The sequence below is a fragment of the Cucumis melo genome, chromosome 6 (assembly GCF_025177605.1).
Source record: "Cucumis melo cultivar AY chromosome 6, USDA_Cmelo_AY_1.0, whole genome shotgun sequence".
Classification (NCBI taxonomy): Eukaryota; Viridiplantae; Streptophyta; class Magnoliopsida; order Cucurbitales; family Cucurbitaceae; genus Cucumis; species Cucumis melo.
In genome coordinates, this window is record NC_066862.1 from 31,669,930 (window position 1) to 31,681,311 (window position 11,382).

At 34.1% G+C, this 11,382-nt stretch overlaps 2 protein-coding genes and 1 non-coding gene across 3 annotated transcripts; 1 reads left to right on the plus strand and 2 right to left on the minus strand.

The window, feature by feature from the left end:
• The first annotated feature begins 765 nt into the window (after positions 1–765).
• Positions 766–5,099, plus strand: LOC103491041 (ABC transporter G family member 26). The gene is made up of 9 exons (XM_008450839.3): positions 766–996; positions 1,988–2,286; positions 2,371–2,526; positions 2,615–2,798; positions 2,864–3,142; positions 3,223–3,504; positions 3,581–3,865; positions 3,973–4,080; positions 4,590–5,099. Exons 1-9 carry the CDS (start codon positions 787–789, stop codon positions 4,857–4,859), a joined length of 2,073 nt encoding a protein of 690 aa, XP_008449061.2. The 5' UTR covers positions 766–786; the 3' UTR covers positions 4,860–5,099.
• On the minus strand, positions 4,906–9,916 carry LOC103491040 (uncharacterized). The gene is made up of 8 exons (XM_008450838.3): positions 9,754–9,916; positions 9,417–9,585; positions 6,184–6,287; positions 6,019–6,060; positions 5,849–5,936; positions 5,568–5,664; positions 5,275–5,378; positions 4,906–5,168 (listed from the first exon to the last, which is right to left on the minus strand). Exons 2-8 carry the CDS (start codon positions 9,545–9,547, stop codon positions 5,045–5,047), a joined length of 690 nt encoding a protein of 229 aa, XP_008449060.1. The 5' UTR covers positions 9,548–9,585; positions 9,754–9,916; the 3' UTR covers positions 4,906–5,044.
• Positions 9,917–11,236: 1,320 nt separating this feature from the next.
• Positions 11,237–11,336, minus strand: LOC127150117 (small nucleolar RNA snoR99). Its single transcript, XR_007822134.1, has one exon. It is a non-coding gene; the product is annotated as a small nucleolar RNA snoR99 (small nucleolar RNA).
• Between the last annotated feature and the right edge of the window lie 46 nt (positions 11,337–11,382).

Here is an 11,382-nt window from a genome sequence, read left to right on the forward strand (position 1 = left end):
AGGATATTTGTTAGAATTTGGTATTTCATTTTCTTTATCTTTTATAAAACACAATCTTTCTCTATACTTAGGATGAATACATAAAGATATATAAAATTTGAATATATACAATGTCAATTATGTTGATCTTTAGAGAGATTGTATTCTATAAATGGACGTTTCATTCAATGTTGAAGAAAAGTAAAATGTTTACCCATTTAAATCATATAGAATAATATAGGTGATTATCTAGAAATATCTAGTTAATCTATATATAATGTAGTTAAGTGTTCTATTTTTAATTTAAATCATAAGAAAAAAATTAATTAAGGATTTATTCAAAGTATATATGCAATAGGCCACTATTCCTATATTACTTAGAAAGTATATGAAAGCTCAAAATAAGAAATTATAAGAAGAATTGAAATAGCACAATATTAAAAAGACTAAATAGCACATTCAATTGTTCATCATTTTGTAACATCATCTTCAAATTTTCTTTTTTAATTATTGAGTCATATCCATGACATGTAGGCTTTGAAAAAGAGCCTCATAGAGAGGTAGCAATTTAAGTGTGAAATTAAAACATAATCTCAAGGACTAATAAGCATGGAAAGCCTGTGGTTCACCAAGCAACATCCTGTCACAATTTGATCATCTGTTAGGAGAGTTTTGGGTTTGATATAGTTGTAATATCTCTCCCCCCACCCCCCTTTAATCATTTTGTTTCCAACTTATAATTTGAGATCACATTTATATTCCAAAACCCAAACTTAAAATCATTCTCTGATCCTCTTAAATTACAATATGGAAATTAGGAGAGAGGATGAAGTTGAAGACATTTCATTATCTGCTTCAACAATGCCAAATACAGGCACCAATGCCTTAGGTCATAACATTATTGATTTCATTTCTCAACCTTCTTCTTCTATCAGAAATAACCACTCTGATCTTAACATTCAAATTCAGACATGTGATACCAATATTAGAGCTTCCCCACTTCCAATCTTTCTCAAGGTAAATGTTTTGTCGCAATTAAATTAACAGTCGAGTGAATATAGTATATAATCTTCGTTTTTTATGTTTAAACAAACTTCAAATGTTTGTCTTTGTAGAACTTTAGATATCAATGAGTCTTTTTTTTTTCTCGTGTTCAATTATAACAATGATAGAAATGAGGAATTTTCATTCTCTACGAAAGTGGAGAGTCATGATTATCATTGAGTCAAACCCACCTTGTTGATACGAATGAGCTAAACGAACAAAATATATGTTAAATCAATTTAGGTAAGAAAACAAATTATTACAAAAGTAACTGCTTAGTTCAATTTTTTTTAAAAGAAAAATATTGACAACGTCCTTAAAATAATTGTAGTCTATAAATGAAAAGAAGATGGAACGAAATAGGTATGAAAGTTCAGAATTTTTTGTTTTTCTTATGAGTGTTGGAATATTTTGAATATGTTATTTGAGGTTTTTAGCAACAAAGTATAGGAGTCTTGTTGTGATCTAAATTATTTATGATTCTAACCCGAAGACTTAGAGAAATGCATGCAATATATAAAATTTTTAACCTTAGAAACGTCTATAATTTATAATCTGAATTATTCTCTTTAATAATAACCTTCGCACCACCTCTACTCGTGGACGTAGCTAGCACACTGTTGGTGAATCATGTAAATCTCTATGTCAATGCCTATTGTTCAACTTTTTCTCCTCACCTTTATTTGTTGATATAACACTAAAATTCATGATTTTTTGTCATTGAACAGCTGTACATTATCTCATTTCATTTAGTAACATTTCTTAAATGTTTTACCAACGATCATTCGCACCAACGACATGCGATTGTAGTTTGAGGATACTGAATACAAGGTGAGGATGTATAAAATCGTATAGAGATTGAGGACATCGAATAAAATCGCATGTCGTTGGTGCGAATGAATCAAAAATTCCTTGTAGTAACAATAAACCATTCATTGAAAGAATCATCCATTTTCACTTGTAGTTTGAGGATATTGAATACAAGGTGAGGAATAAGCAAGGATCTACCAAGAACAGCCCATTGAAGGCAGTTATATCAAAGGTAATTAGCTCACAAGTCAACATGGACCAACAAGAAAGCTACAAGAAGATATTAAAGGGCATAACAGGAAGGGTTGGGCCAGGGGAAATACTTGCTTTAATGGGTGCTTCAGGCAGTGGCAAAACAACACTATTGAAAGTGATAGGAGGAAGAGTACTTGAAAATGTCAAAGGAAATATTACTTACAATGACATTTCATATACTCCTGCTCTTAAAAGAAGGTCACTTTCTCTGATTTTCAAAACCAAACAAATGTCTTCCTCAACTATTCAACCTCTTAACCACTCTTTTGTAATGGTAAACAGAATTGGTTTTGTGACTCAAGATGACGTTTTGTTCCCGCAATTGACGGTTGAAGAGACCTTACTTGTCTCCGCGTTTCTTCGGCTACCAAGCAATATGAATCGACAGCAAAAGCATGAGAGAGTTGATGTGATAGTGAAGGAGCTAGGACTTGAAAGGTGCGTGTGTGTGTGTTCAGGTAGAAAGTGATGATCTTAGCTTCAATTTTGCCTATATTAAATGACAATCTCTCTCTTTGAACTATAGATGTCGGAACACGAGGATCGGTGGTGGTTTTGGTAAAGGAATATCAGGAGGAGAAAGAAAAAGAACAAGTATAGGCTATGAAGTTCTTATTGATCCTTCACTTCTATTACTAGACGAACCAACTTCAGGTCTTGACTCGAACTCGGCGAATAGGCTTCTTCTTGTTCTCAAAGGACTAGCCAAGGTACAATTAGGAATTGTCGAAGTACAACATGTTTTTATCTTGAGATTAAACTCGATCGTTCGCAGGCAGGACGGACAATAATCACAACCATACACCAGCCATCAAGCAGAATGTTTCACATGTTTGACAAACTTTTGCTGATAGCAGATGGCTATCCTATATACTATGGGAAAACTAAAGAATCAATGGAATACTTCTCATCTTTGAGATTTACCCCACAAATTCCCATGAACCCTGCAGAGTTCTTGCTTGATCTAGCAACAGGACAAGTCAGTGACATAAGTCTTCCCGAAGATCTACCGACATCCCGAGGCTCTCTGGACACAGACAAATCAATCATCAAGGTGGGAATCTCTTAGCTACTATCATATTACTTTCAAAGCCTTTGTTTTTCTGATCCATTTTTCTCAATGTGTGATTACAGTATCTCCAACTCAAGTACAAAACTCAATTGGAGGTTCAAGAAAGAACAAAGAATCAAGCTGAAAAGGCACCAGAACATCTACAACTAGCTGTAAAAGTTGAGAAAGATTGGACAATAAGCTGGTGGGAGCAATTTAAAATTGTTTCAAAGAGAACATTCAAAGAAAGGAGTAAGGATTATTTTGATAAGCTAAGGCTACTTCAAGCAGTTGGGGTTGCATTATTGTTAGGGCTTCTTTGGTGGAAATCCAAGATTGACACCGAACCTCAACTAAGAGACCAGGTATCTGTTTCAGTTTTTCTACATCAGTTAACTACCATTGAATCCAAAAGTTTAAGCAAACAACTGTTGTTTGCAGATTGGTTTATTGTTCTACATTTGCATATTTTGGACATCATCATCACTCTTTGGAGCAGTATACGTGTTCCCATTTGAAAAGCTCTATTTGGTTAAAGAACAAAAGGCAGATATGTACCGACTAAGCGTGTACTATGTGAGCAGCACGTTGTGTGACATGGTTGCACATGTGCTCTATCCAACGTTGTTCATGCTGATTCTATACTTCATGGTTGATTTCAAGAGAACAGTTCCGTGTTTCTTGCTAACATTGTTTGCAATATTATTGGTAGCAGTGACAAGCCAGGTGTTTGGATTGAAACTAATCAAAGACTGCCTTTGTTTTTATGAATGATGATTTCTGAAGAAAAAGGAGATCAGATTTGTTTAAATTTTGAAATTTTGTGTGATTAGGGGGCAGGAGAATTGTTTGGAGCTGCTGTTTTGAGTATTAAAAGAGCTGGGATGGTTGCCTCTTTGATACTTATGTTGTTTCTTTTAACAGGAGGCTACTATGTTCAGGTAATTAGTTCCATCTACTCTTATACCTACATTTTTTTTTTAATTTTCTTTTCTAAATCTTAGAAACCATAAAATTAATAAATATTATATATAAAAAACAAAGATAAATTGCAAAAGCTACTCTATTCAAAATTTTAAAATTGAGCTCTCATAGCTGTTTTGTACAAATATAGAAACTACAATAACTGTATTATTTAAGAGTTCAATTTTTACTACTATTGTCCAGTTGATAGTTCAATTTTATGGCTAACTTTTACAACTGAAAACATAATTGTATAATGACAACTTCTTGAAGTTTTTTTTTTTTTTGTGTTGCAGTTCACTGTTAAAAAACTTATTTAAAACATAGCAACAAAATAACGATTCAATCGATCCCATGACCATTTGAATACATCTGACACGTTAGAAATTTAAAAACCTAATTATAGTTTAAAGAAAGGGGAAAAGAAGAAAAGGCCGCCACTGAATGATTTATATGAATCTTTTCTGTTTTCTTCTTCATATGGCAGCATATACCCAAGTTCATGCGGTGGATGAAATATCTATCATTCATGTATTATGGGTTCAGACTACTTCTAAAAGTGCAATACTCAGGAGATCAGTTATATGAATGTCAAACCAAACAAGGCTGCAGAACTCTGCAGTCTTCTACTTCCTTTGACACAGTCGACCTCAATGGTGGCTTACAAGAGATCTGGATTCTCCTAGCCATGGTCCTTGCCTACAGAATATGTGCCTACTTCTGCTTGCACAAAAGAATCAGCCAATCTAATATTTGAACACAAAAACATCGTTACAACCATGTAAAATATGAGATAAGACAGGTTCTTATGAAACCGTTTTAATATTCATTCGTCCAATCCCTTGTACTTCATCCAATTCAGAAGACAAACTAAAACATTCAAGTGATATTTAGTCTGTTCAATGCATTATCATACATATGTGTTCATCTTTGATGACCATGTTACTTCATGTACTTCTGCAAGAATTTTCGGTGGAAGTCATTCCTAATTGTATCATTTATGAAGCGCTTAGGTGTCTTTGATTCGCCACGAGCCTGATTCTTGAACACAACATCATCATCCCATCTGACCCAAAAGTTCAAAGGAAATTGAATCATCAGATAGAAGTTCACATGTTATATACACGAAACAAACTAGTTATAGAAAATGGGAAAAAATCAGGCCCACTAACCTTCTTTTGACGCTAAAAGAGGAGGGCTGCTCATTAAGCAGTGGATTTCCTCGGAGTAATTCTGCTTCCTTGACTTTAAGCTCTTCCTCCCGCTCTTGTCTTTCCTATACATCATAACACATATTTAAGCAACTGATGAAGCAAAATTCAAAATCAGAAAGATTCACAGGACTCATCATTCAAGAGATCCTAGTCACTAATCACTCAACTCATGGCGTATAATCTTGGAGAATAAAAAGGGTAATGCAAGCACAATTTCAGATCATAGCTATCTGGATAGATTAAAGACTCACCTTCCGAAGCTTTTCCTCTGCTCTTTCCTTCTTTATTTGTTCCAGCTCAGCCAAAAGAGCTTCAGTATCATCCTCATCATCATCGTCGTCATCATCACTACCATAAAACATTATGTACTTCAATACTAAACCCAAAAACAAACTAGATTAACAGGTCTTCAACCAAGGATTTGAATTGTAAAAAGCCAGAGAAACTAAGACTTTCTCTAATAAGTATAAAGAGAAAAGGATAGAAAACTAGTATGATTAAAATTCATAAAACAGAAAGTCAGATAATAAACCTCTCATCATCACTTTTGACATCCACATCAGAATCATCAGCGTCTAAACTTCGTGGTATAATACGATCTTCAATATCTCTCTTTCCACCTAAAAGAATAAATAATAACTGGTTACAAACAATTTATGGATGTGTCAGTGAATGTAAGCATAAAGGAGATGATATGTTCACCTTCTAACAGAAGTTGGCTTCCTTTTCTATGATCTCTATCATCTGCAAATTATGCAAGTGAAACATGATATCCTCATTGCAAAAACATCATCAAACACAGCATGGAGAAGGCAATTGACAAAACCATAACTGACATGAAAACCAACAAATAATGGTTGTCTTTACCATATGACTTGCTTTTTGATGAAAAATGCCTCCTTTCACGATCTTCTAACTCATCCCTGAGATTCCTCCTCTGCAATTCGTCATGGGTATCTTGTCCTTCCTTTCTACATACACCATTAATGACAAGTGTTTAGAGATCTGAATCTTGGAAGAATATATCGAAGGAAACATAAAAGAAAGAAAAATAGCCACTTGCCAACAACAAATAGGGTAGTGGATGCTTGTTTTGAAAGAAGAACAGGGCTGATATAGCCCACGTGTAATTCTAGGTTAAAGTACTCAGTAACTACAATTGTAGGAACTTGTTGATGGCACTCTCTTCTCGTATATAGAGACTTAGTCATTCATGATGTTTCTGGACGGTTTACTGAATTCTTAAATAAAAATTATGAGCCCCCAATTATAAATTAAGAAACCAGGGGCACTTTAGTTTGGATAGCGTGACATGTTGGCCATGGACACACATCAAATACTAGTTAGTGCAATAAATGCGTTAAGACACCATATTTACAAAGTTAAGTCCAGCACTTCGATAGAAATGATATTAGGATAAGAAATAGGGATACTGTGAAATTTGGTTATAAATAGATAGAAGGGGAATGAGGAAGGGAAGCAACACGTTAGTTTGGGTAGCGTCATGTGGCGGCATGTGTCCATGTGTTGGTTGGTGGACACATCAAACATTAGTTAGCACAATAGATGTGTTAGACACTACTACAAAGAGAAAGTAGGTCCAATATTTTGATAAAAACAATATTAGGTTAAAAAACAGGGATATTAATAGGTAGTAAGGGTATGTTAGTAATTTGCTAGAGTTTTTTCTATGAAGTTCTGTTACAAATGGATAGAAGGGGAATGAGGAAGGGAAGCTATATTTTGGTGAGTAATTTAGGGCTTGAGAGAGATGTCAAGAAAGGGAGAGTTCAAGTACCTTAAACACTTACTGTATTTTGTAATTCTATTTTGTTTATATTTCAATATATTTGGATTCTATAGTTAGACTTACATGCATCCAACACTAGTTAAGTATACTAAGTAGACACAAGTTTAACAAAAGTAATAAATTTTCAGAGCAAAATACATCAAAATGATTTTTAAGCATATTGATGCAAAAAATCATTCACTTTGAGTGCTTCACCAACTCGTTGGATATAGAATAGGGTAATTGGTTCCAATTTCTAGATGACATTCCAGGTTTCATTTTTACATAGAAAAAATTGTTTCACTATGAAGTATTAGTAGGTGGAGAATCCAAAACGTGGCTATTGGACAACTTCGCCTTTTTTTTCCTTAGCCAACTCTCATTGAAATATTGTTCTTTTGTAAAAAAAACCAAGCTTCCATTAAGAATGATAAAAGGACAAGGACATACAAAAACCAAGTTCAAAAAACAAACAACCCCATGCCCAATTACAAAAAGAGGTACAATCGAAAAGAATAAGGCCAAGCTAATAATTACAAAAAGTCCTACAAACACTCCCACAAAGAGAAATTAAACCTCAACTCCCAAAGCTCCTCCGGCAACCTCCTTACCCCATAAAAAATTCTAAAGATCCAATTAAGCCAAATGTTGCACAAATGGCAAAAAAGAAATATCGTTGAAGAACTCTTCCTTTTTCATGGAAAGGAGGATTCAAGAGCACCTCCTCAAATATTGAACATCCACTTTTACAAATCAACACAGCTCCAGAAGTCAAAAAGAGACAATTTCACAGAGAACTAATAAAATCACTGACAAATCTATTTTTCTCTTTATTGGTGTAACCAGCTACACCCTCCAAAAGATCACAACTTAAATTTCTTAGTCGCAAATTGGAAACATCTTTTGTATTACTACTCCCAATGAAAGGCCCTTTTTGTATTCCATTCGGATATTTCATTCAAAAAGTTGTAGGAACAGTCCAATTCTTTTGGAGCCAGATCAATACAGCAAGAAGGCATAGCCAATGACTTTTAATGAGTTAAAATCCCTAGCTTCCACCACAAGGTGTGTGGTGAATGAAATATTTCTCTTTGTTGGTGTTAAAAGCTACACCCTCTAAAAGATCACAACTTAAATTTATTAGTTGCAAAATGGAAACATCTTTTGTATTCCTACTCCCTATTTGTCCTTTTTGCATCCCATTTGGATATTTCTTTCATCAATAAGTCTATTTTTTATCCAAAAAAAAGTGGTAGGAACAGTTCGATTCTTTTAGAGCCAGATCAATACAGAAAGAAAATGCAGCCCATGACTTTTCATGAGTTAATCTTCTTAACCCACAAGGTGTATGACTAGGCAAATTAATTAGATATTAAATGATCATTATTCTTGTGAATAAAAAAAAAACGAGGATGAGCTGCAGTGAAAGCCCAATTAATTAAAGTCGTTCTAAGTTCCACACATGCTAAACACACACAGTAATCGAAGTTATGGAGCTAAGGACTTGGTACGTTCAAGACATTGTCCAAAGTTTTGAGTTCATGAGGTAAGAAGGCTAAGGGTTAATTGGGTAATTAGGTAATATTCTAGGTTAATTCCCTTTTTACCCCCAAATGTAATAGAACTCTATAAATAGGAGTCTTCTCCTCTTGTATGAAACACGTTATTCATTCTAATAAAAGATCCACAATCTTGGTTCTTCAAGGAGAAATCAACTTAGTTCTTGGAGGATTTCTCCTTGAGTTTACTTAGGCTACATCAGTTCAAGCATGAAGTGGAAGGGTTAACGTAATAAGAACTTTGTTTTTCTGAGAGTGAGCAAAGTTTCTCGAGAATTAGTGGGTATGGACCATTTACATAATGCAAGAAGTTGAGCCTTCTATACCAGATTATCAAAACCAAGTTCACCTAAGCTAAGAACAAGGAGAGCTGAATGAAGATTCAGTCCAACAGATCACGCATCCACATTAAAAACCAACTCAGCTATTACAATGAAGATTCCGGCCTACCCGTAATCCAATTCAGTTTTTAGAATCCCAGTTAAGAACTCTACACCCACTAGAAAACCCAACGCACATCAAAGACAACCCCCTACCACCACCACAATGAATTCCTGTATGGACGTGCGATTATTATCCCTCAGAAGTCACAACGCACAGACGATTATAAACAACTAAGAAATAAGAACTCGGTCAAAGAACACAACCAAAGGGGAAGTCAATGAACAAACATGATCATCAAGCTATAATAAATACCCCCACTGCCCCCCATCTTCTCAATAGAAGTAACAACATCTCTTAAATACACGCACCTGGGTTTCAAGGTCGTATGAGAAGCGATGTCTCTGGACGAATATTTCTGCGATGGGCCGAAAATTCGAGTACCACCTTGCTCGTTTCCACCTTTAGCGGGTGCCCATGTGGGTCGAGCTGCAGTAGTCATCTCTAAATTGTTTCCTCGTCGCCTCGACCCTTCAAATACTAAGAAAATGGAAGAAAGAACTTGAGATTCAACATATTCGTAAGATAAGAAAGGAAGTAGAGAAAACCCTAGCTCGATAAACTTGATTGGAATCGAATTGAATGAAGAAAAAACGAATCTTGATGCTTGAATTACAGAAAATTGAAGAGGAATGGTAAGAGATGTACCTCAGAAGTTTAATTTCAAACTGATTGATGATCTGTGTGCGAATTTGGAAGGCCGAAGGAAGAGAAAAATCGTCGGTGGGTGAGGAAGATTGTCTTAAGACTATCTTACAAAACGGGTCACTGATTCTAAAAAATTCCAAACGCCCGATGGCGGTTCCTCGGCGGCGAACCGGCGGTCTATTTAGAAAAATTGCGATGGTTCTTTTATTAAAAAAATACAAAATTAAAGAAAATTTATTGAAAACGGTAAAAGAACGTCCGCACATGATATCAATTGAACTAAGTTTTTTCAGATTTTATCTATAATAGATATTGAAATACACTTGTTCCAAATTAGAAAGTAACAAGAGCTTAACTAACTTGACCAACAACAACTTAACTCAATTAGTATCTGAGTGTACTACTAATCACCACGTATGTGTTTCAATCCTCCAATCCTCATATTCGTTTGGTATTGAAAAGAAAAAAACAAATAAGGGCTAAAAGGTTTCCTATTTTCTTGAAAATGTAAATTTTTTTTTGTTTTTATTTGGCTTCTTGGTTTTAAAATGTTATATACTCAGTATTAAAATTTTGGATTCAATTTAATCATTATGTTTCAAAATGTTAAATTAACTCAAATCATAAAAAAAAAAAAATTAGCACTTTGAAACCTATAAACTAAATTAAAACTAATCTCAAAAACTTAAAAATCAAAAGTGTTATTAAAAAATGCCTCTAAATTTTGTTATTAGCTTAAAAACTATTCTAAGTTTTTCAGAAGTTACATTTTTATTATAATATTACTTCGAACTTTTTGTGAATATTTAGAACCCTTGAAATAAAAATCTACCGTAGAGTTAAATGAGAATTTGGACGAGACAGTGACCTAAAACAATGCATTGGCTTTGGGACTTACGATGAAATAGTAACCTAAAACAATGTATTGGTGTTTGGATTCTTATTTTTGTTCCAGAAAGAAATTTTGCAACTACAAACAATAGAGGTATTTTTTTATTAAAAAAAAAAGTGCCAAATATTTTTGTAATTTATTATTTAAAGGAAAAGCTACCTTTGAAGTCGTCCCATTAATTTTCACATTATTTTTATCAAATTAGACCTATCATCTATTCAAGTTTTGGCAGAAATGGGGTATTTAAATCCCCATAACTCACGATTTCAATAATATCAAAGTTTCTACAAGCATAAACTAGGAATTGTAGAATTTTTCCAAGTTTTGAATGTCATTTTCTTTGAAACCTATCAATTTTGCGTTACAAAGAAAATGACATTCAAAACCACAAAAACATAAATGGCCAAAAACTTTGGTTTAAGTACGAATTTACATCTACCCCTATAATGATGGTTAGTCCCAAACTTTTCTTGAATCAACACTAAAATCACCGATTGAACAGTAATCTCCAAGAAATGAAACTTTTTTTTGTTTGTACCATTGACAAAGAAACAAAAAGTTAGTCCACACCAAGGTAGATTTAGCTCAACAAGATCTTCCATCCAACAGTGATCAGCAAGACATGAAAGACAAAGCTGACAGTGAAAAGGATGGACACCAATGTGGGAGACTTCGTTCATCCTTGAAGCACTCTCGACAATAATTGACTTGTCATTTGGTTCGAACCGAGGTTCATG

Coding starts and splice junctions, on each gene's coding strand:
- LOC103491041 (XM_008450839.3), top strand. CDS start 787: ATGGAAATTAGGAGAGAGGATGAAGTTGAAGACATTTCATTATCTGCT. Junction 997..1,987: donor CACTTCCAATCTTTCTCAAG/GTAAATGTTTTG, acceptor TTTCACTTGTAG/TTTGAGGATATTGAATACAA. Junction 3,505..3,580: donor AACCTCAACTAAGAGACCAG/GTATCTGTTTCA, acceptor TGTTGTTTGCAG/ATTGGTTTATTGTTCTACAT.
- LOC103491040 (XM_008450838.3), bottom strand. CDS start 9,547: ATGACTACTGCAGCTCGACCCACATGGGCACCCGCTAAAGGTGGAAAC. Junction 5,665..5,848: donor GTCAAAAGTGATGATGAGAG/GTTTATTATCTG, acceptor GTTTTATGGTAG/TGATGATGACGACGATGATG. Junction 5,379..5,567: donor CAGAGGAAAAGCTTCGGAAG/GTGAGTCTTTAA, acceptor TATGATGTATAG/GAAAGACAAGAGCGGGAGGA.